Source organism: Pelecanus crispus, chromosome 1 (assembly GCF_030463565.1).
Source record: "Pelecanus crispus isolate bPelCri1 chromosome 1, bPelCri1.pri, whole genome shotgun sequence".
Lineage (NCBI taxonomy): Eukaryota > Metazoa > Chordata > Aves > Pelecaniformes > Pelecanidae > Pelecanus > Pelecanus crispus.
In genome coordinates, this window is record NC_134643.1 from 33,973,222 (window position 1) to 33,998,692 (window position 25,471).

Consider the following 25,471-nt stretch of genomic DNA (forward strand, 5'->3'; position numbering starts at 1 on the left):
TGCTAAGTAAAATCTCTTGAAATAAGTACAAAGTAAGAATTTTTATCCTATGATAAGCTTCAATACTAACCCTTTTTGTTCTAATCCCCCCCAAAACCTGAAATTTAAGTGGAAAGGTTGTGGCTAATGTTCACATTCCACTGTTTTTCTAAAATGGCTCATTGGGTTTTAAGCAGTATCTTCACATGCACACAACATACTAAAAGTCAATATAAAACAAAGTTTCTGCAAAGACAAACACAAAAAAAGCACAGGCCGAAAGAACTTTTAAAAACAAACACACAGTACAAGTAATAAAAAAGCTGAAGACAAATTGATATAAAAATCAGTATTTATGTAAAAAAATAATGCATTGCATATTGTAAAATCAGTCAATAACAGTATTCACCTTCACAGATTTCTAGATTTTCAGACTTCAAAAGGTTACATAGCAAGGAAAAGAGACCGTAACTATGTGCGAGGCAGACTGCTTCCTAGTTTCCATCCCAGAAATTTATGCCCTGAGCCAGCAGGGAGATTAGGAGCAGAATATAAACTCTGCTTACAACGGAGCATGTTTTTGTACTGCTAAAGCATTCACCCAGCTCATGTGGATCTAGGAGTCAGAGCCAGCCTGCCTTTGACAAAGAAACAGCCACAAAAATTAAGCTTCTAAAAGGGGGTTGGGATGAAGGTGCAAGTCAGTGAGTGGATCCTCCATGTCCAACAGAAAGGAATGATTCTGGAATCCAAAAACTCACTTTATGAAGACTTCATCTCAGTTAGGTCATCCAAGTTCAAATATACTTTACAAATACATTTCATACCATGCAAGTTTAAATAATATTTTACTGTAACACTAGAACTCAGCCTTTTTCTTCATGTTTTTCTCTGAAAAAAGTTTGTATTACAGAAAGAGAACCTTTTTTTTTTTCACTAACTAAAGAAAGCCTAATCCTTACCTGTTGTAAATCACTATCACCCTATTGATAGTAATGCATTCATGTAGTTGAGGGTGTGCTGCAAAGCTATTTTAAAGCCATGTTATTAAAAAAATATGATAACAGGATATATTCTCTAAGAAACCCATCTAATATACAGTCTGATGAAGCATCAGAAGTCTTATTACAGCTCTTCACTTTCAGGTACTAAATACTCTATAATAATCATCAAGTAATAATTCTTAGTAAGGAAATACAACAGCAACAGCTTTCCACTGTTTTTTGTTTTTCCTACTTCCAAAATGCCCTAATAAAGCTGCAAAACCATGTAATTTTTAAAAAGTATTGCAAGACAGATAACTTCAAACTGAATTTTTGCTAAAAAACCCCTCAACTCTGCTCTATCTTTTGGCCATGATGGCTCAACAATGTTGAAACAAATGCTGTATATTAAAAAGTCTCTGTATCTACTGACAGAGAAAACTAGTATCACATACTAGGTATTAATTTGTCAGAAAAATGTATTTATAGTGTGCAGTTTACATCTAAGATAAGTGAAACAAGATTGTCAAAACAGTACTTCAACATGTAAGAGATGAACATATAAAGGCACATACAGATTGTCAATGATTATATCACATTTCTTTGAAAACAGAGTATTTTCTGCACTTGTAAACAACTTTGTTTACATAAAGGCTCACACCTTTAAAGTGAGGTTAGTGCTGCTGACTCAGTTATTGCTACATTCACAGTTTAGCAGAACTTTAGACAATGAGGTACACTCCCAAATAGAGCCATCTTCATTTCTTCCTTGTTCATTTGATCATTAGGTAACTGAATTATGCAGACTAAAACCACTGACCATAGAAGCCAGTAACACCCAAATCATCAGATCCAAGAGAAACATTAGCAGTGATTAAAATTCAAAAGAGACTTTTTAGTCACCTTTGCAGAAGAAAGTTCCTGTTCTTCATTACATGAATATTTTCTTCATTTTTATATATGCTAGTAAACTTTTATCTGGGCACATTAAGAGCCGATTCAAGCCATATTAGAATTTTTGCACCTTTTGACCAGCATGTTAATTCAGTCTCTTGATTTAACAGCTTGGAGTAAAAATCAGCTTCCCTTTGATTTTCTGGCATACAAGTCTCTTATGCTTTCTGTTAGCTGCTTTATGAACACTTTGTATACTTTTCCACAGTATGTATGCATGGTTTTCCGTAATTCCAGTTCTAGGGGCTGCAACAGGGAATGAACCAGATCATCTCCAAATGAATACTGTAAAGAGGTTAAGAAAAGAAGATTTAAGGTCAATACGGGAGCATGTCATTATTCAGAGTTATTAAAGAGTTTTGCAAAAATGCCTTTGAACATCGTATTTGCTTTCTACAGGTTTATTAAATGTTTTCAAGAACTCAGAGAGCTTCGGAATGCAATATTTGAAAATCACCTCTAAATTACAGAGATATTCTCTAATGCTTTCAATAAGCCTAACAAGCGAGATTTTTTTTTTTTTTTTTTTTTTAGGAAAAAAAAAACTTAAGTAGATGAACATATCTAGACAGGCAAGGAAGAAATTTTAAATTACCTTATTAAATTAAAAATTTACAGATCTAAAATGATTTCTGGTTATTTGTTTGTTGAACAATAACTTTCTTGAATGACATATAACTTAAGTAATACAATTCTCATCAAATTATAATGAAACAACAGTATGAAAAGTGGTACTACTGAAGTTTCATTAAACTGAATGATGGTCAAGCACATACTATGTTTAACACGGACATGAAATAAAGAAGTCATTAATTCAACAGTGCAATATTTTTTATAAACAAATGATAAGCTAAAACAGCATTTCAAAGTAACATAATTTTGTTCATCTTATTACCACTGAATCAGTGTTTTACATACTTTCTCTGACATATTCACAAACCAAATGGGATCATAAATAAAAAGAAATAATTTTTAATTCTGTTTTTGACAATGCTCAAAGGAAACAAAGAAATCTTATTTTTATGGAAACACATTCGCTTTCCCTGCAATGTATTCTCAGACCCCCAAAAGTACTTTTCTTCATTTTTATATCCATATGACAACATGTAATAAAGCACCATTAAAATATACTATTGATTTTTGAAGGTTATACACACACAATAGCCTGCTACATTAAAATGTGCATCAGTGCTAAATTTTACAGCTCTTCAGTGACTATACTGATGTAGTGATAAATAGTTTATTAGATGACTTATTTGCAGAATGAAAAGTCACTGTGCTTAGTATTTAAAGGAACAGCAACATATTAGTACACTGAATTTCTAGAAAAGGTCAAAACACGGTATTAAAAAAAAAAGTATTTTCTACAATCCAAATCTAGCTACAATTAAATGTTAGAATGCTGCAGTAAATACACACAAACTTTGGGAAGAAGCAGCACTTTAAAATCTCTAGAAAAAATGAAGCTTCTGGTGATCTCCAAATGCTCATACAAAGAGCTTACTAGATGTATTTATTAAAGGAATGGGAATAAAGCCTTTTAAACAGACATTGACAACTACAGGCAATGTTTTAGTATCCTAACCTAGACACAATCTATACCATGTTTCAAAAGATGCTCATCCCAGCAGGAATACACTGGAATCCTATCCAAGCAGTAAACACAAAAATTGGTGAAACACTTAACATCACTTAGAAGAGAAAAAAATTACTTTGTTGCAATCAAGGTAAGTATCAAGAAAACCTACAAAATACATGCAGCACTGTAGATAAAGATACATTAAAAAAAACCCAACCCACAAACAACTTTGCACAAGTGCAATGCTGAAAACACTTACATTTTTTATTGCTTCATAAACAGCCCTAAAAGTCGGTTGCTTATCATCATGGTAAACACCTCTGTTTCCATGAAGAATAAATATACCTTCTTCTTCAGCTTCCTTACAATTGCTTCCATAGATGCAGTGGTCAGGCCGATAATTCCATTGGCAAGGAAAGACATAAAGACTTTCTGTGCAGAAAAAAAAGAGAACTCTGGATTAGGTATCAAAATTCTTTCAGGAAATACATTAATCTTCTCTTTTTTTTTCTTAAGGCTGCTTCATAAATTTCTGTACAGTTGTTTTGAAGTCTAACAGCTAATTACCCTCTAGCAAGCTCCAGTGCTGTCTCTCAAAGTAAACACTTCCAGAAAACAAAAGAAGTGGAAAGTGCCTTGAATACTTTCACTGAAAAGTCTGCTAAAAGAGTATTTTCCTGGATATTTGAACATCATAGAAAAGATCAACTTTGTCACGTTAGACTTAGAATCAATGTGGATTTACCTGGATTGTGAAAAAACATGATGTTCAATAGATCCTGATCACCCCATGTTATATTCAACTTGTACTTCTTCAGCAGTGGCATAAGAATTTCTCCCCACTGTAACCGGACTGGGGTCATATCATTCTATTAAACAAAACAAAGCAAAACAACACACATTCAGGACAATTATACCTATAAAGAAGGAAATGCCCTACAGAATCACAGTAATTTGCTTTTCAAAGCTACAGATTTCAAATGTATAGACAATTTCTTCGTTTTAAACAAATGAGCACATCTAAGGAAAATAGTTATGGACATTTCCAATATGCTTTGTTTCTCAGTTATCTTCTAAGGAAAGTTATATGCATCTCCTAATTCTATTTAACTGTCACGTTAAATTTTTGTCTTCAAGATTTCCTTCAAACATGTTAAACCAAGAGTTCTAAGAAATAGCAAGGGGTTTTTGTACAGCAGCATGATCTGACACAAAAACTGCATGTAAGTGATGCGTGCAAGTAGATGGACACTATTTAAATATCCACACTTCACGCAATTTCTCCGTCTTTATCACAGAGCAATAATATACACAGGTTTTAAAGTTAACTTCAAAAATTCAAACCAGATCAATATAAAATTAATTATTAAATAGTTCCAAACACATACAGCTAAAAAATATTTGCTACAAAGTAGTGTACCAAAACACAGACATCCTTCAAAGGTTTTCAAAAGAATTTTCACTGAGTTGAACTAATTTTTTGTTACTGAACTTGAACTTCCACAGCAAAGGCACAATTTTTCACTAGCAAAAGGCAGTAAGACTCTAAGCTAACAGCTGTTACTTAATTCCCAAATTCTTGATTTAGCAAAATCACTTCAAAGGAAAAGGAGAACGAGTTCTTCTAAGGGTTTGGCTGAGGAGGTGCTACTTGGAGGAAGATGGCCTACGCTGAACTTCACTTTACCAAAGGGGTTACCATCTGCAGTGTAACAGGTTACATATTCTAAAGCTAATTTCTTATCTTTACACCACGTTTAAGCTCAACTAGAACAGAAAAGGAACAAGGCTGCTCACTCTGTACCTTCTACTTTGGTTGGGAGAGTGACGATGGAATAACAGTAAGCCCCAAAGAGAGAAAATTCCTGAACGAGTACAGGATTGTACCAACCCTGATTATTTTTAACTAAGTTGCTGAAAAAAAAAAACCCAAAACCTTTTAATTAGAACTCCAGTATGGTTTGGGATCTGTATACAGAAACACCACATAAAGAAACAGAAAAGATTACCAGGAGCAAAATATTCAGTTTTAGAATTACAGTATCAAAGACTTTCTTCTCCAAGCTTTCCACTGACAAACTAGAAAGTGCAAAAACTAGCAGTTTGGTTTTAGTCTTTCCTCAAATCATTTCAGCCATCAAATATGAAAGGCTTTCAGAATTGAAGACTAAAAAAAGAAATACCATCAGATTTCAGACAGGAATTAATACAAAAAAGATCTATAGCTTATATTATGTAAGAAGCCAAATGGAATGTTACAGTCCCTTCTGTCCTAAAAAATTTATGACTATGATTGCTTGCAAGTATTTGATGAGAGCAGGCATAAGAAATGCACAGGAGAATTCTTCTCTAGCAAGAATTATCATTAGGCTCAGTGCAATGTGATTAAACAGACAAAACACAGGCTTAACACCAAACTAAAACCTTCCAAAAAGCAAATCAATTGGACTGAATCACAGTGGGTAAAGATTACTCCCTCACCTGAACTTTGCCATCCATAGAATATTGACCTAAGGTTTAAATTTAGACTCAGTGCTAAGAATTAAAAACAGAAATAAATTAGCTCACTGATACCAGGATAATCATACTAAGAGAATATACAATAGTAAATAAAGTTTTAGAGCAACCCATAGAAATATCACTTTGAGCTGTTCAAGTCATTATTTCATATAATTTTCATTTAACTTGTATAATTTTAATAGCAGTGAAATCCAGAGTATGTCCCAAGGAGATGCAAAGCAGGTAACAGCATACATCACATTGCCAGATGTCTAGAAGCAATACTACTCGACAAATAGCGCTATCAAGATTTACAAATTGGAAATTCTAATATTTCAATAACCTTTGCATGAATAGATAAGTTATATATTAATTTATTAACACTGATGTATAATGAAACCAGTGTAGGAATCACAGAGCAAGAGAAACTATTTGAAAGTTATACAACCTCCTTTAAAATTCTACTGTAACTTGTAGTAAGGTCAAACAGCAACAGAAGTAGAATGCTCAAGTTCAATCAAAATTGATGACAGAATTGCTTTTGAAAAGTTATTCAAGTAAATATGAGAAAAATAACCCTATGATAACTTAAGGATTTCGAGAATATAAACCCCCTCTCCAATATTCAACAAGTTGCAAAGAAGGTTAAAGAGGTTTAAGAAAAAAAAAAAAACACAACGGTAGTGGGCATTTCTGTGATGCCATCAAGCTGATACAGACAGGCTCTTATGAACCCTCAAAATTCCAGGTTTTTTTTGGAGTAGAACAAAATGTACATAAAGACATTTAGATATTCTCCTAAATATTTTTCTTTCCGTTTAGATGCTGTGCTTTAATTAGTTTGGTCATTACTGGTTTCTGTCCCAGAAGACTTCTGCCTGTCCAAGGCTAAAGTCAGACTTACAAGAGCTGTCACATTTAGCCTGTAGCAACCTCTCCCAATTCTAGTAGGAAAATATAAAGCTGAGGAAAAATACTCAAATCATGCAGCAATATCTAAAGAAACTGCAGCTGTGTCCCACAGTTGACCAATTTAAATTTCCGTAATGCCAAATGAGAGCAAGTCCTCTTCCTCCTGGTTACATGACTATCCTGCTCTTGCATTAACAGTGTAGTGCTAACACTTACTAGATGTTTTTGTGAGCTGATTTACTTCACTAACCCAGCAGGAGGATTTCTTTTTTTCTACTGTTACCAAATTTAATTGAATATAGAAGGGACCAAAAAACAGCAGAGGCTAGGACAAAGTGAGTAAGAAAAGCAGAGAAAAGCAGATGGTAAGAGATGGGAACCCTCCTTTTAGAAGCAATTAGCTTTTGCACAGGCTCACCGTATTTCTTGGGACTATAGCCTTAAGCAATACTGAATGGTAAAAAGAAAAGTGTATAATGGCTTAGGTCACAGAAACTCTCTGAACTTTGATTTTTTTTGTCTAAAGCATACCCATGAACCTCTCTCCTTTGCACACACTATCTGGAGTTATTTTGTTTAGGGCTTGTTTGATTTTCTAAGAGCTCATTCCTTTCCATGACTGCCCACGTCTCAGGCAAAGAACTAGAATCAGTTCATTGTTCTCTATTCACAAAGCCTCACTGGTCTAGGACTTTTTGTTGAAACACAGTATCTGCAGTATTTGCCACATCTCTTTGAGTTTCGAAGTATCTGTATCTATATGTATACGAATATAAAAACAAAGTCACCTACTATTACTTCTTCCATCTCTAAATACTCTTGCATGTTTTACATTCCCATTTTCTAATTGTTGCTTAGCAAAGACAAAAAGGCAGGCACTATCCATCAGAAACTTCATTACCGATTCTAGTCTTATGACCAGTTATGCACTGTTTAATGACCACACTTTATTCAATAACATGTATGTGCATGCATATATATCTGTATATATGTATACACATGTGCGTACATATGTTTATATACAGTGCATATATTTGTACTGTATGTATACACAGAGTCTCAAAACACATAAGACAAGACAGACAGGACCAGGAGCGACAACTTCCATTAGGCACCATAGATAGCCAAGTAGCTAGGATGCTTTTCTGAAATGAATATACCTGACAGTCCTGAGAAGATTGAGGCTTGAATAAATAAATGGATAAAAGACAACTTAATCCTGGAGCAATACATGGAACTACAGGTTTTCTGCTACCCAGGTGAGCACTATAAGCATTGGCTAAAGTCTCCAGTTCTCCTTTTTATTTATTCATCTTGCGGTTCCTCCTCACTCTTAGAAATCAATGTGACAACAGAAGAAAGATGGCTAAAGGCCTCAAGTAGCTCAGCCTGTACTTTCGGGCTGAAGAAACTACAATAGACAAAGAACACACAGTTTTAAATCCATCATATTGGAGGAATATCCTGATCCAAAACTTCCACTGTTTAGACAAGTGCTCTAGCCGCTACACAGTCATACAACAAGGTCTACAGGCAGCTTTTTAAAGATACAAAAATTCCCAGAACTTATATACTCCTTGGTTAATTCATCAAGTCTCCTGAATGAATATAAACAAATTCGGACCTTCCTGTAAGACAATAAAGCATTTTATCCTTCTACTGCATCCGACTGGAATAGTTAATGGGACACAACATGGGACAGTACCTGTAAGGTCCAAAAGCATCTGCAGTGCTGCTGGCAAGGGGTATTAGGATAGTCTCTACCCCTGAATTTGGTTTACCTCTCTTCCAAAGGCTTGAGACTAGTAGCTCCTTTGCCATCAGTAACAAGGCAAGCCATAGACTCTCAGGCCTACCATGTACAGTCTCAACTACACTAAATCCTTTTCAAAGTTTTGCTGTGAGGCTTACCATTTTTCATACTGACCAATCATCCATTCAAGGAACCTGAAGATGAAAACAACATCTCCACAAGTCTCCACAAACAGCAGAGTTTCAGTAACAGAGCTTGTGCATCTTAGTGCTCTGTGATGCTCCGCAAGCTTGTGGGACCACACTTTAGGTACTAGGGGTGCATAAACTAAACGGTTCCCCTGCTGAGTGCTCTCTAAGCCAAGATCTCAATAATCAATATTGTGTAATAGAAACTCATTTCCTGCTTAGTCATTACCTGGGCTGCACTATCTAGCTACGATATGAGAGGAGAATGATCAAGCACTAGTATTTCTAAGTTTCAGGTAACCTAGTAGCTCTCTGATTAGACATCCTCAAACTGTTCTGACTGGGCTGAGCCTGTCCACAAGCCTGATACTGTGGGACACTTCTCCAGTGTGTCCAATAAGTGGAAGGACTAAGTCAGCAGCACAAGTTAGAAATCATGAGGTAGTCTTCCATCAGAAACAATTCTGAGCCTTCCAATACCAAAAAGCCTCCACTGATAAGTATGTTGGTCACCAGCAATAAGGTCTAACACAGAGTGTTAGCAAGCCAGTCACACTGGAGAAAGTATCTATTTCTACAAATTCAAAGCTTGAACAAATAACAAACATTACACTTGCCAGAAACACACAAAGAAAGCAGCAAAACACCTGGATGCTCAGCATTTGTTATACAAGGACCTGAAAGATACTGGGGCAAGGTTTTAAATTAAGAAGGATATCCAAAGAGGGCATTTCAAAATGCTTCAGCTGAACCAGAAAATCCATATATGTTAAAACACCATGCATCCAAACATTTTATCTGTTTCTTGCTCAAGATAATCAGACTCAAGACTCCAGGAAAGATGTACAGGATGACGAAAGCAGGGGGAAAAAAAGGTGTAGGAATGGAAGAAAAAAAGATGATATTTATGCAAGAAATAAGTTCTCAGCAACCATGTTAAAAGCTGCACAGACACAAAAAAAACCCCCCCAAACCCAAAAACCCCCCCAAAACCCCAGATATACAGAACATACCACCTTTTTTATTTCTTCTTTACTTCTCACTATCAAGCAAGAGTGAAAGAGTATTTCTTTATGTGTACCACTAGTCTCAAATGTTGAGGAATAGCCACAGGGTGCACACAGGCATTTCTGGACAAGCATGAAGTTCAGAAGGCATGCGAAAGCAAGGGCCAGAAGTATATATGCATCAGACACGGAAGGGTAAGTCTAAGTTTGAAGTGACAGTAAGGCACTGGGAAGGATGCCAAAGAATGACGACTAATGATTAAGGGCAGAAAATGCTGTATTTCTAACATTTAAAACAACTGAAGTGGAGCAGGGGAATGGGTTAATTGCTTTTTTTTTTTTCTTCATTTTTGTTAACTAAAGCCATCAAAAAGGGCTTTGAATCATGTGCTTTGCTCTTGGGAGGGAAGCTTTGCTCTTGGGAGGGAAGCTTTGCTCTTGGGAGGGAAGCTTTGCTCTGTTTCTGCCTCGCCTTCTTAAGTGCCCGTTCATAATTCTGAATATTTAGTATACTTGCACAGCACTGGGTAGGCTCACTCCAATCTCACTCAGTTCCTTTCCCTTAATTGTATGAATGGCAAGCCTGCAACTCATCAAGCAGACTTGCTTAGTACAGTACGTACTGAACAATTTGAGAAAGAGCATTAAGATTAATGTTTTCAGGACAATTCAAGACTTTTTTTTGTTCTGATTCCCCATATCAGTTATGACACACAATCTTCCTCACTACAGAAAGAAGTTCAGTGGCCCACTTAGCCAGAAACTGTATATCATGTTAGGTATACTGAAGTTTGCCAGCAGGATCATGAGAAAAGTGTATGGATTTGTGCCTTGCCTTACAGGTGAGGTCTTACACATCACAGATATTCACCCCGATAATAAAGAGCAATTATTAAAAAAAAAAAAAATCACTTCCTCTAAGGCTGGTTTTGGTTTAGTAGTCCAACATGTTTCATTGCATAATAAATATACAACATGGCAAAAAGAGGAATATATAGCAGATATTTTCAGGACCTGGAAAATACTCCAGCCCTCCAGTACCAAGGGAAAGTGGCAATATTCTATTCTGCATTTCAAAATATTCATGAATGATTTCACCTACTTAAATCTGTATGTATATATAGACTTAAATTTTAAGAAACCACCAGTTCTGGGTGTTAAGGAGAAAGGACATTATATTGTCCTCTAGAAAACTGCAGTTAATTTGACAGACAATTTTAGTATCCTATATAATCTGTGTACTTTTGAAAATTTTAACTCCAATTTTAGTAAAAATGCATGAAATTTCCAATGAATTGATAACTTATGTTGTACTGAGGAACCCAACCAGAATTCTGGCACAGTATGAATAAAAGACCAACCTTATCTCAGAGTTTACCACACTAAAAATAATTCACTACACAGAAATGCTTTGTCAGAGGTTAAGATACACACAGTTTTCAGTCCCATATTTTTCTTGTTATACTTTTCAATATTTTCATTTCTCCAGATGCTATAATCAGAAAAACAAACAAATAGCAAAGTAGATAATGCAAGATTCCACTGATGATCTATAAAGAGAAGTTTTCTTCTTGGGGAAAGTACAGCTATATATTATAGCTACTATAACTTTCTACTTTAACTACAACCGAGATAATCCATTCTCCATTTTTCTTAAATTCTCTGTATTTCCATAACAAAAATACACAGCAAGAATGTTAAGATGAAAGCTAACTCTTTCTTAAATTGGCAATGGGGGAGAAAAAGTAACGTCTACTGCAAGTTTATATTGCCCCACTCATGGGTGCACCTTCCAATAGTTTTTGACTGCATGATTATTTTTCCCTCATCAAACTTCTCTTAAACAGAGAAGTACTTTTTCCCCAGCATAATCACATAGCACTGCTTTTGTACTTGTGTTTCAAGTACATAAGAAAAAACTTCCCATCTGTGAAGCAATGACCATTTCTGCTGCTGCAGGCACTGCTTTAGTAAGTACCTTCATGAGGAACTTATTTCTCTACAAAAACTATGACTTCAAAGTAAAAAAAAAAAAAGATACTTAAGGTGATAATCACTGGGTTACAATGTAAAAGATCAAAATTTGGAAACTGTAGTTACAATAACTTACTAAATGTTTTAGCACCACCTCCTGGTCATACTACTACACACATTTTTAAAGTTAGTTTACAGTATACATTAACTGTTTTCTGGTATTTTTTGTTCACTGTAGAGAACTCAGAATATCTACTGACAAATGTAATTTACAGCAGACTGTATAAAATCACAGGATCTCTCGGAACTAAGAAAAATTAAAACAATCAAGCACACTTGAAATTCAGGAATTCCAAGTCTTACAGTGAATTACATTTAAAACCCACAAGTTAGATACCATTTTAAACAGCATATTTTTAGAGCATTATTCCAATTACAAGAAAAATATTTTGAAAAATACTGTCCCACATTAATTTGAAACAGGATTAGAATTAAAAGATGTAAAACCACAGAAAATGCAATAAAGGCAACACACATACCTTGAAATACTTTCTTCTGATACGTGTCATATTCATTAACATGACTCCAGAATTTATTCCAGTTACTCCATAATAGGGATGTCTAGCAAAGCGATTATACCACCCGATACGAGGCTCTTCATGTTCCGGTGCCATTGCAGCAATTTGTGTGGAGTTGAACTTTCCCAGAAAAGACCAAATATCATCAACAGGTCTCAAAAACAGGATGTCAGTATCAACATACAGTAGTGAATCCACATTTTTGAGGATTAACTGTGAGGGAAAGAAATTGAAAACCAGACTTTTAAGTTCTATTGAGCTTCTCTTCATAAAACAGAAGCTGCTGCCATTACACAATAAAGTTTAATACACTTTTGTCATACACAAATAAATTCACTTTAGACTGACAGTTTGCAGTCCATAAATTTGTCATCATTCTCTCTTCTCTCATTTTGGAGAATTTTTGTACAGTGAAACAGAGGTTTTATATAGAATAGTAATGCAAAGGCACTCAGTCTACATTTTATATCCCGGGGCTCCTCAGGAGTAGGTTGCAGGCCAGGTGAAACACCACCATAACAGGAGCTCCTACCTTCCTCCTGTTCCCTTGCTTTCCTATGCATCTAATTAAACCACGGAGAGGTGTAAGGGAGCCCCAAAAGAGACAGTATTTGGGAGGTAGCTGCCACAGCTGTAATTCACCTGGCCTGAAGTATGAATTCTGAAGTGTCTTAGATGAGCAAAGAAATGGCTGCACAAAACACTCTGGTAACAACAGCCCATTTCTTCTTTCATTTTCTCTAACACTTCTCAGACCCATGCATGCAGGAAACTTTCCAACTAAATGAGGAGATGAGGTGTGATAAATCCTTCTTATCTCTGAGAGGATGACATGACCTGTAGCTCTCACTGAGGATACTGTGCCATAATGCACCAAGTGAGAAAAGGACTTTTATTCCATAGTCTATTAGTGCCACAGAAGGTGGTTAAATTCAGAGGTTTTTTAAGGATGTCAGAAAAGTAACTTTTAGGAGTAATATTAGTTCTTAATTTAAAACTAAGCAGAAATTAGATTAGCAAGGACAGGTTGATGCTTCATAAACACACTTCTATATTGTCCTATTACAGAACAACTTACTGGCAAGAACAGCCTTTGTGAAGCACATGGTTTAAACAATTTCTTCCATTCTGCTGCACTCTCAGTTGGAAATGTTATTGGATATAATGTGTAATTAACTTTTCCTTCATAGGGGAAGCCATCAAGCTATGTGAAAAGAAGAGATCACAAAGATTTATTCAGTTAAATTCTATTACAAAAAATGAAATCAATCAAACTGATAACTGAACACAACTGCAACACCTCTCTTCCATAACATAAATGCTTCTTGAACTACAAGAATCTGTCAACTATTCAAAATACTTGAACAAAAAGTGGCACCTGCAGGCCACTGCGAAGAAAACACATCATATCAGATCATATACAAAAGTAAGAGCAAGTAAAATGAATTAGTATTCACAAAAAGTAAATAGATGAAATAGAACTTTTTCCCCTCTTAACTAGTTTCCACAGGAGAAATACCAATGAAGTCTTTCTCAATTTAAAATAACCTTACCCAATTTTTGCCACAGTTACTGTTCACATGACATTAGTGTATATATATTAGTATCTATAACACACTAACACCATAGTTAGTATGACATTTTAAGCACAAAAATAGTAAAACGCTCCACAGCTATATACTAGTCAGCTTCTAATACTGCTACTCCAGTCGTAATGTTATATTTATTTACTGGAATTTACTAAAATTAGACATAACCATATCTACCATTTTCAAAGACTAATGTTTCACTTTGTTTAGACAACATAAGGCTGACTCATACTGTAAGCACAGGGACAAAAAAGGATAGATCTCTATTTTCTCTTGTAAAACCAACTTTAAATAAGCTCACACAAGGTAACTGGTTTGCGTTCAGAACATCAGGTTTGTATTTAACAGATTCAAGGTGACAAATCAGGAAGTTTTGGTCTGTCTCTATGAAAAGCCCTGGTATCAGCAACTGGCATTTTTCCATGGGAAAAAAAAATTCAAAAATCCCCATCCAACATTACAAAAGACTTGCATATTACCTTATTTTTAGACCCCTGCATTTCTGCCAGTATATCCAACAACTACTACCCAAGAAGCAGAGAATTTGCTATACAATACTCAAATTGTACTACAAATTGATTAAATAAGTTATTTGGGTACTTACTATGTCTTTGAAACTCTCATGCAATTGGTCCTCAGCAAAAATGTGAAACTGGAGGGGTTTGATGCTGAAAATAATGGCTGATCTCAACATAGTAACAGTCTCCTCCAGTCTTTCACCACAGGCAACCACTGCTAGATGCATTTTCTCAGAAGGATGTGTTTCCATATAATCGTATCTGATACAAAAATATTGTTTTATTTGACATTATTTCTCACACAGGCTTAAAGAAAAGCTCTACTATTTACTGCAGCATGTAATTTCACAAAAATATCCTTTATCATATTTAAACCAGCAAAGGGTAACTCAAACAGAACATACAAACTCCAGCATTACACCTCATATGTAGGCTTACGTTTAACCTGAACTATCCTTATATTCACTCCCACCATCCCAGCCTACGAGGGAAAAAAAGGTATGAAAAAGCTATACAGAAACTAAACAAACAAACATTTATTTTCTTAGTAATCTTACTATCCATTACTAGCAAAGAATTCCATCAGAATAGCTATGTTGAAAGAAAGATCACATGAAGTTACATCGAAATGTGAAAGGCCGACAGCACATTAAGTCTATGCATGAGTTCATTTTCTCCTCTTTCACTGGACTCAGTACAGATAGATAAACATGATAAATATAGCAGAGTTAAACTCAACAACAGAAGTGAGATAACCCCTACTTTTAAGAAATTCTGTTAAGAACATTTTTTACTAATCTAGGTGTTTTGTCCATTTTCTGCTCCAGTAAGTCCTTTTGTCAAACCCATGCTTCATGGCTTCTCCTAAGCACTGGCAAAATGCAAAAAGCTTTCTCCTCTCCTTCCATCCTGCAGGAGTATGACTTGGGTTGGAAGGGGGGGAACTAACAAATGGCCCTGTGGGATGTCCTGGTGCTCCCAGTGGTCCAGGAAAATCCCTCAGGTACAGTGACCACATGTACTGCCCGTGTCCTTGGGGCTAAACCACCGCAAGGTGTGGGGACTGGGAAGTCCTTTCTTTGTGAAGACAGCTGTCCAACAGCTATGGTGAGAAGTGCCTGGTATGTATTATACAGGGTACACTTAAAAGTTATTATTTTAATACAATAGGCTAAAATTATCATCAGGTAAATACCATTACCTTGGTGGCAAACACAGTGGGCATACTAAACCTAAAGCCACATGCTCCTGGATTTCATGTATTTAATTAGTCAAAAAAGCTTTCAAAGGTTTTAAACATATGTCAACTCAAAGCCAATCTTCAAAACAATATTCTGTGCTTGAGCTATTCACACGGACTATGGGAGGAGGGAAGCTAATAGAATTAAGAGTATCTGATGGTTTAAATTACAAGTTTAATTCCAAGTTATGCAGACAAAAAAAAATTCTGAAGTTAGAAAAGACTTTCCCAAACTAGTAACAGTAGAGGAATGTTTGGCAAACATACCACCCATTCTTAGAAACTTGCCAAAGAGAAAGACACTTCAAAACAGAAATTAACAGATGTGATTCTTAGCACATAATCTCCACCCAATTTCTGTAACTAAAACATTTAGATGCATACAACTTTTCCTTTAAATTGACAAAAGACACTATGCAAATATGCCTTTTTTTCTTTAAGGCATGGGAGAGCAACACGCATTGTTTTGAGTTCCACAAGGCAAAATACAAGCAAAGATATCACTGTAAAACTGCTGAAGTTTAATGCCATAAATAATGGCTGCATTTAAAAAACATTCTGAGTTTTGGAAGAGTTTAATGTCCCGGAACTAAAAAACTCCAGCATCCCAGGAATGTAAGGTAAATAAAATTTTAATTAGAACATGCAGTCAGTCTTAAGTCAAGGTTTCAGGCATTATTAAAAATCACATGGATGGGAGGCCTCATAGGTAGGATTCAGATCCAAAATAGGACACTGTCCTGGTTTCGGCTGGGATAGAGTTAATTTTCTTCCTAGTAGCAGGCATAGTGCCATGTTTTGGATTTAGGATGAGAAGAATGTTGATAACACGCTGATGTTTTTAGTTGTTGCTAAGTACTGCTTATGCTGGTCAAGGACTTTTCGGCTTCCCATGCTCTGCCAGGGGCACAAGAAACTGGGAGGGGGCACAGCCAGAAGAGTTGATCCAAACTGACCAAAGGGCTATTCCATACCATGTGACATCATGCTCAGTATAGAAACTGGGGGCAGTTGGCCACGGAGCAGCGATCGCTGCTCGGGAGCAGTCTGGGTATCGGTCAGCGGGTGGTGAGCAACTGCATTGTGCATCCCTTGCTTTGTATATTATTATTATTATAATACTGTTATTATTATCATTACTATTTTACCTTATTTCAATTATTAAACTGTTCTTATCTCAACCCAGGAGTTTTTCCTCACTCTTACTCCTCCGATTCTCTCCCCCAACCCATCGGGGTAGGGGGAGTGAAAAAGCAGCTGCATGGTGCTTAGTTGCTGGCTGGGGCTAAACCATGACAGACACCTAAATGAAGATGCTGACACACGAGATTCTGTCCAAAGTCTCATTAAAGCCAACAGAGATCTAGTGAGCAGGATATGGAGCATAGACAGCAATTAATCTTATTTCAAAGTAAATAACTCGGGCTTGTTTCAATTTTGTAACATAGATATAATGCCATTTAATAAGCTCTGGAATATCCCACCTGACCTGCAGGTGCCAGTCCAAAAGGATTGGGTGTCTCAAAGATCACGTTGTATCTAGTAGTTCTAAGGAGACGTCCAGGGTACCCAAGTGCTTCTCAACTGACACCAGCCATTTGCTTCTCAGCAACTTAATGGCTAGTCACCTGGATCATTCCCTACACTCTTTCAATTTTAATGACTGTTTAAGACCTATTTGGCACAGACACCTATATGCAGATGACTACATTCAGATGATTTAATCCACAGACTGAAACCTTTTAGAAATCTTGCAGCAAAACCTGAAAAATTAGTTCAGGTTAACAGGAAAAAAAAATTATAAAATAGAATCTTTAAATGTAACCGAGGCATGCCCATTCAGACCTTTATAATAAAGCTAATTTAAACATTACACCATGTAGTAAGTAGCTAATGTAAAACACACAAAGCAAGCTGAATGTGATGAGGGTAGCTGAAACCCACAAATAAGTACACTGCTGCAGTCTGAACAAGCTGCAAGCAGCAGATTAGCCTCATCACTAATCCACTGAAAAGGGAATTACAATAATTAAGCCCTGAAGTCATGAGAGCCTACAGTGATATTGCAAGGTCATGTGATAAATAAGGGCACAACCTACATCAACTGCATAGCTGAAAGCCAAGTTCCTGAACCACATGTAACACATGGCTTTCCATGAATAAGGTATGACAAAAATTATGCCAAAGCAACTCTAAAACACATTGAGATTTAAAGACTGTATTTCATTGTTTCTACATCTAGTGACATCTGCGAATAAAGGAACATTTCAAGACACACAACAGAAAACAGACTGATCATGTTATAATGCTTTTACAGTCACTTTCTTCACACAATCTCTGTTCTATGAGTTTCTGATTTCATGAGTTCAATTTTTTAAATCTGTGCTTAAAAATGATTTTTTTGAAAAGGCAAAAAAAATATTTAGAAAAAACTAATAACAACTGAATTTCAGCTTGCACAGTATAGGAAACAGCTGGACTCAGATCCATAAGTCCACAATACAAAGCTTTATCCTTGAAGCAGATGGAGCAAGAAGCCATTGGAAAGAACAGGCTGCCATTCCCTCTGGGGACTATCCACTAAGAAGGGGATGAGACATATTAGGTCTCAGAGACATATTATGGCAGGCAAAGTTATGAGTCACAGCCTCATTTTTAATAATCAGGCCTCAGTGCTGCTTCTCTCCCTACATATACTCCCAGAGGGAAATCATTGCCTCATCTTCATCCAGGGACACTAACTACTTACCTTTGTGCTAACCCTCTGCTGCCAGCATCTTTCATCACTTTTTCCTCCTTCTCCCACTAGAAGCAGCATAAAGTTTAAGTTGTCCAGCAGAGCTTATCAGCTTGCGCTCTGCAGTCTCACCTTCTAACTGGCTCTGTGGGTGGGGCATGTTATCTGTGCCATGACTTGTCTCGCTCTTCTTCAATATTATGGCTACATGATTTTGGTCCTTCCCCTAATTCCTTTCAATATTACCTGCCCTCAACTGCTCTCTTCTCTACTTCTGCTTCCTGAATTTTCCAGCCCCTGTTACCCTTTTGCCCATCTTCCCTCCACTGCTCTCCACTGCAGGTTTTTTTTTTTAGCAGTTCAGTATCTGAGTTGACCACGAGCAAAATAAAATGCATTTCAGAAGAACTGTAACTTGTCTGAACCTGAGCAAGCTCCTGTATCAGAACAATACCCTTACTGAACCTCAAATCCAGGTTCTGAAAGTGTTAAGGCACTTTCAAAAGTGAGAAGATACTTTCAAAAAAAATGTTCAGAGGCAACATGGAAAACATGAAAATACAAATGCAGATTTTTATATGCACATGTCTAATTACTAGTAGCCTGATGTTTTGGTGTGGGAGAAGTTAGTAGAGAAGCTGGAAAGAGCAACAATAGAGTGAAATACAAACTATATATACTTTTAGTAAGTCTTTTGCATAGACTAACAAGGAAAACTTGACAACCCTAATTTCTAAAGAAAAAAAAATCTCCAATAATGTGGGAGTCCTAGCTCCTGCGGGAAGAAAAAAAAAAAACCCAAAACTCAGGTAATTAAAATGGAAGAGCAAAGAATGCACCTGTAATCCAACAGAAGATACTGAGCGGGAAGCCATGACAGGATTGAAGTCTTTAGGGACAAATAAGAGAACTTCATTTGTCTGAGGACACTAATTACATGAGTGGTAGGCACACTAAAAATAAATTAAACTAAACACTTGAGAGAGCATACCACACATACTCCCATGAGTTTAGAAAACACATTTAAAACAATCCACTTTGACACTATGAGAGCAAAAACATATACTTTAAAACACGCTGCTCATCAGCAGCATAAGGCCAGGTACAAGCCTTGCCCTGAAGCACTTCTGTGTTGAAGTGTAGACCTCCATGCTGTACTGATTAATTCTGCTGTGGGTTTAATAACTTCTGACAGAGGAACATAGCTGGATATGCTCAATGAATCTGCTACAACAAGATTTTCTAGAGCCTGTCTGTCAAGACACCACCTTATGCTTAAAGATGTATACTGTGACACACTGTATATTAAATTAGCATTTCTAGGTTAATTAAAATTATGAAGTAATAATTTGGCAGTAAGCTACAGAGGTATGTTTTGACAGGCTGTACTCTTCTAGAACCTTCACTGCATCCCAGCTGATCTTCCTCGAAAAAACCCAAAACCCAAATGATACCATCGCTAAAATAATCATTGGCTCCACAAAAACCTTAGCTCTGCTCTTTAGACCTGGCACAAGGTACTGCAGCGGGGGATCTCCGGCATATGTTTAAGGTAGGGTTCGCCTATAGTTATTCTTACGTAACACATTAGGAGCACAGGTGAGAGGGTACCAAACCCTCAGGAACTCCGAGACAGACATAAGGAATCCTGTATACAACTCCATCTGATTTGTGATCATTAAGCCCGTCCCAGTCGTAGCCTGCTCTGCTGAGGTCACAGTACAACACCTGCTGCTGCTGCACGCACACGCTGCCGCCTTCCGAGCTCCAAACCTTCCAGAGCAGCCGCAGTGTTACAGCACCTAGTGTGACCTGGGTACCGTTGAAAGAGTTGTCAGTGTGGCCAAGGGCAGTTTTATTTTTCTCCCTGTTTTTTTAAGCCACATTCAAGTATAGTTGCACTGTTATTATGGAATGCCACGAAGGAACCACAGTCAGCCTTAATTCTGTGTTACAAACTTTGTGCACTAGAGCCCCTTTTTCCCCATCCGCGTATGTACTAAGAACATGCCTAGGGATCAACAGGAAGCTCCCTGCCCAACTTCACTGGCAACCAAGCTGTCCTCTCCTATTTCCTTAACACAGCCGGGGAAGCCAAGGAAGGAAAAACTGGCATCCAGGTACTGAGAGCATAGAGTGGTGTGAATAACTGAAGCAACAAATTGACCTCAATTGTCCTTTCAAATTTTACTCTGGCCCATTGAGCAGTTACCATTTTTAATATAATTGCATGAGTTTTAAACAATGTAAAAATATTTGTCATTTTCTCAGAAAACCGCCACCATATTACATAATGATAACACAAGGATGTAAGAATTATTTTGTAGGTTACAAAAAACATTTTAAAAATTATTCTACATCAAAACAAGTTTTCCTACACTGGTTCTGATAGAGCTACAGCCTTGCTTTTCTTTGATCTTTTCTCCATATGGTAACACACAAGGCATGCAATATTCAGCTTCCTAAACAAGGTTGCTTAATAAAGTCTCTCAGTCCTTCCACATCATCATTAAACTAACTTTCCTTGATATTATAACTAAATGGACTAGGTTGCCAGGCTCAACTGTGTTAAAGTTGTTTACACTTACAAAAAGAACAAACAGAAGCCTACTGCAAATGTGTTTTCTTCTTCAGTATAGAAAGCTAACCACATTATCAGTACAAATATTTTACCCATACAAGCTTTTTGACAATTAGCATGGAAAATGCAGATTATATTTGTTATAATATGCAGGGAAAATATTTTCATGTAATCAACCTGTATTATTTCAAACCTGGCACCACGATGTGCCTCAGAAAAACAAATGGTACATATGTAAATACAATACAGATGGCTTACTTATGGCATCCTTTTTTCTTTTAATGCCTTGTGTTTGATCTAAATCAATCGATCATTTAGGAGCCTAACCCAGCAGTCTTTAGTCAGCAGAAAAAGAAAAGCAAATAGGCAGAGTGAGAGGGCAACAAAGCCTACACTGATTAAAATGCAACTGTTAAATCATTCCCACACTCTTAGAAGTAGGATCAAGGTAACTACAGAAATTATCTGGATTTGAAAGTGATGAAAATTCTAATTTTTGCTTGGCTTCTTAACTTTCTGCTACTCAGCTGAATTAAAAATAGGTCATAATCAGAGCTTATTTTGCAAAAGTATGCTAATGGTACCAGTGCATATGATGTCCAAATGTCATCTATTCAATTACAAACTCAAGTAGTAGATTAGGTTTGAAGTGACAATATATCAGTCATTTAAAAATTGGCTATAAAAAGCCTAAAGCCCCATCCTCCGATAAGTTAGCTAGTTTAGAGAAGTCCTGTTTTTCAGGACTGTTGCAATTCATCTCAATACATCCACACTACCAGGACTTCAATATACTCAAAAAAATAGTGAAACTACTTTTTGTTAATAGGCAATGCAAGTTAAAACCCACTTAGAAGCAACATCCAACAAATGAAATCAGGCAGGTCAGATAGCCAGTCATGACCCCTAAGAATTTCTTCTTAATCAGTCTCAGTAGGAAATGAGCAGACATACCAGCTAGACGACACTGAGCACCTTGAAAGGTGTACTAGAAGAGATACGCGTTACCTAGATCATGTGAAAACTGAGCTTCCTGTTATCTTTAATCCTTCCCACATACAGCATAGACAATAGATCTTACACTGATTAACTTAAAGAGACAAGATCCTTATTATCCATTATTAGAATCAGCAACTGCTCAGAGCCCACTGATTTCAAATTATGTTGAATTAGCTATAGCACAAGTCATACTGAAGTCTATATATACACCCCTCTCAAAAAATTTCCAGATTCCTCTATAGGTCTCCAACACTACTGTTGTACTAACTTGAGTCTTACAAATCTACAAAACATTAGTTGTCACTTCACGCTTTATACGCTTACAGCTACTCAGAAGAAATGATGTAGCAAGCTGCATTTCAAAAATGTCTATGCCAAGTTCTTTCTCTCATGAATAAACAAATCCCTGTGGTTCTGATATCCAGGGGAAAAAAAAGCCAACTGGAATTTCAAGTTAGCGAGAAAACAAGCTAAGTTTTTTCAAAGAAAAGACTTAAAAATCCAAAACCTGAAGGACTACCTTCCATTGTTTGAAAAACCTCACTGGCAAAGGGAAAGGAGACATGCTAACATTGAGATAAAATGTATGAATCTACTATTGGCAAAGAAATTCTGGCTATATGATCTATTCCTCTGAACAAACTCATTTGGTTAGTTTATTGAAACAGCGAGAATAGAACACCAGACTCTCCATTCACAAACTGATTTATGATCTGGATAAATATTGTTCTCTTTTCATGGATTAAACCAGGCCAAATAGAAGATTCAAGATAAGTGTTAGTGCAGTTCAATGACCAGACTCTGCCATTTCTGTTAAAAGCAAACTCATTGGAATTCCCATTATTTTGTTGGCATGTCTATAGGCAGTGGAGTTAGCTATCCTAAGATTTCAATCAGGGAACTCAGGTTTTTCTCATATCCCTCTCCCTATCCCAGTCTCTTCAGAGTCCAGCTTTATTCTGCACCTCACTACAACAACTGCACTTAACAAGAACACAAAGGCTTAGTCAACCCAGGATCAAATTATTTGGAATAAGATACTATGGTAGAACTCTTACCCTTTGTATTTCAAAAGATACCCAATTTAGAACCACAATGTTGCCTCTTTACAGAAAAAGCCTTCAAAAGACTTTATCTTCATGGAGAGTCTTGAAGTGGCCCTACACATACAAATCTCAGAAAACAAGAATGCTAGACTTCATTTGCTGTGGTTAATAAGCTTGCATGGAATTAAGTTCATTCCTCTTCCTCCAAAAATCCGACTGCAAACTTGAAAACAACTACCAAGTATCACGCTCGAAGCATGATATCAAAGGTCTAAACTTTTTAGCTTCTCAGTGCACCTAGTACAATGCACATATTTTGTTTGAGAGTTAAACAAAATTATAACTCATATCCAAAGCTGAAACCGAACTGCAACTATCTTCTGTGTTATTCCAGCACATACAAGGAAACGGGGTTTAGGCAACAGGTTCAGATCCTGAGCCACTGTAATTACTTGCTGCTATCCAAAGAGGGAGCACTTTCTCCTCCTCTCTGCCATCTTCCCCACCTCTTCTCTTACACAAACTCACTGCACCTCTCTGAAACCAACTGAACTTGGTAAAGAGAGCAAGACATAAAGTTTGGTGAAGGCAAGGGGGCCCCCTCTGAAGTTAGAGCATCTCACTGAGGAATTCAACAAGCACCAGAGTTAGCACAACATACGGGGATTAATATATTTATATATATTAATTATATATAATATATAAAAATATATAATAATTAATGATTAATATATTGACAAAATAATCAAACTCAATCTGAAATTATTTATCTGAACACCACATCCCTTTACATATTTAAGCAGCTTCTCTTCTTTCAGTTTCAAAATGTATAAACACAAAATTTTGCAAATATTAGGGGTTCACCATGACAACTGTTTCACCATGAAAGGAACTGCACTCACACCGGTAGTGTCATAATCAATACATACTTATCCATACTTGTCTTCACAGCTACATACGGCATTCTTATAGAATAATACAAGTTACAGCTTAAGGTATGTGCAAAGGAACTGCATAGGGTTTCTCTGCTTCTGGTTTCAAGGCCCCACTTGCCTTAAGCCTGGCAGAAAATCCAGAAAGGAAGTTTTCTCCTATTTTAGTGCATTACATTGTATTGTGGAGAGTTCATGGCCATCATCACAGTCGATGCGGTCAGAAGACAACACCACCCTATCCTCTCTCAGCACTACACAACTGTTAGACTGGCTCAGATGTCCATGGATGAATGAAGCTTACAATCGCATCCTATCCCTCCACTAAGCCCCTACACCCTCCACCACAAAAGCACTGACATTTGGTTCACCCCCCTGTGCTAAACTTCATAAAGCTAAACTCCCAAAAGCTAACCTTCGGTGGGGTGGGGAGGGGTGGGGAAGAAAAGTGAATTGAGCCCATTCAGACAGCTAAATCTGCCAAAGGGAAGTCAGATGAATCCCTGTGGACTGACACACTGGCTACCAAGGGCAGAGAGAAAGACTCAGCACTCCCAAATTACAGATGCAGCTCACTAACAGATAAAAAAAAAAATATCAAAGACATGGCTTTAAGTAACTTCTTGGCAACTGATGAGCTTAAAAGGCACTGACAGCACACAAGCAGATAGGTAGAGCAGACAGATCTAAAGTCTTTCCCACAATCATAATTTTCAAAAATACATTAAGTCTTGTGAAACTAAACTTTTTTTCCTTTATTTCCCTAGACATATTCAAGCTTCAGACTAAGAGGAAGGCACAGCCATATTAAAGGATGATCAATAAAATTTTAAATATAAGAAAAATTGACTTACAACTTTAGTTATATACTGAAGAGAATTATGCAGGTTAAAGAACATATCTGTCAAGTAGCTTAAGGCTTCTTCCATTTCTTTTCAAGATACCTCCATAATCTGACAGCCTAAAGCATCTGAACAACCACATCAAAACACTTAAAACTTACTGTTAAAGATGCAACTTTAAGGACACAGTCCATACTTCAATATAATGTGTCTTAAAGTACATTCTAAAATGGTTGTTTCGGTGCTTTTGGATGCAGTACGCTCCCCAAATTGTATAAAACGTGTTACTTGAATAAAAAAACTCCAAACTTAACTACTAAGCACATCTGCCAGGTTTTTTTGCAAGTTACATCATGTGCAGTTACTGCGCAGCAAGTTTTATTTACCCAAAATAATTAATTCATCAGTAACTTTTCCAACTATATTCAGATAGACTTTTTACCAATGTTAGCAAGTCTCTATTTAATGAAGCAACATAACTGAAAAAATCTACTCTTTGTCATAACACTTGCATCTACAATTTTAAAAACATAATAGAAGAAAGCCCAGCTAAAGCCAACCATAATATCAGCTGGTGAAAT

At 36.6% G+C, this 25,471-nt stretch overlaps 1 protein-coding gene across 2 annotated transcripts in view; it reads right to left on the reverse strand.

Annotated features, from left to right (window-relative positions):
* Nucleotides 1-2,026: 2,026 nt before the first annotated feature.
* The window catches only part of GXYLT1 (glucoside xylosyltransferase 1), a 32,512-nt gene continuing 9,067 nt past the window's right edge, over nucleotides 2,027-25,471 (reverse strand). Inside the window, exons 3-9 of one of the 2 annotated variants that reach the window (XM_075711263.1) lie at nucleotides 24,409-24,428; nucleotides 14,600-14,774; nucleotides 13,485-13,610; nucleotides 12,368-12,619; nucleotides 4,241-4,364; nucleotides 3,755-3,927; nucleotides 2,027-2,201 (exon numbers count right to left, since the gene is read on the reverse strand). In XM_075711263.1, the coding sequence (XP_075567378.1) occupies nucleotides 2,040-2,201; nucleotides 3,755-3,927; nucleotides 4,241-4,364; nucleotides 12,368-12,619; nucleotides 13,485-13,610; nucleotides 14,600-14,774; nucleotides 24,409-24,428 (1,032 nt within the window). In that variant the 3' untranslated portion in view covers nucleotides 2,027-2,039. The remainder of the gene's footprint in view (nucleotides 2,202-3,754; nucleotides 3,928-4,240; nucleotides 4,365-12,367; nucleotides 12,620-13,484; nucleotides 13,611-14,599; nucleotides 14,775-24,408; nucleotides 24,429-25,471) is intronic. The other variant, XM_075711253.1, reaches the window with a different exon arrangement.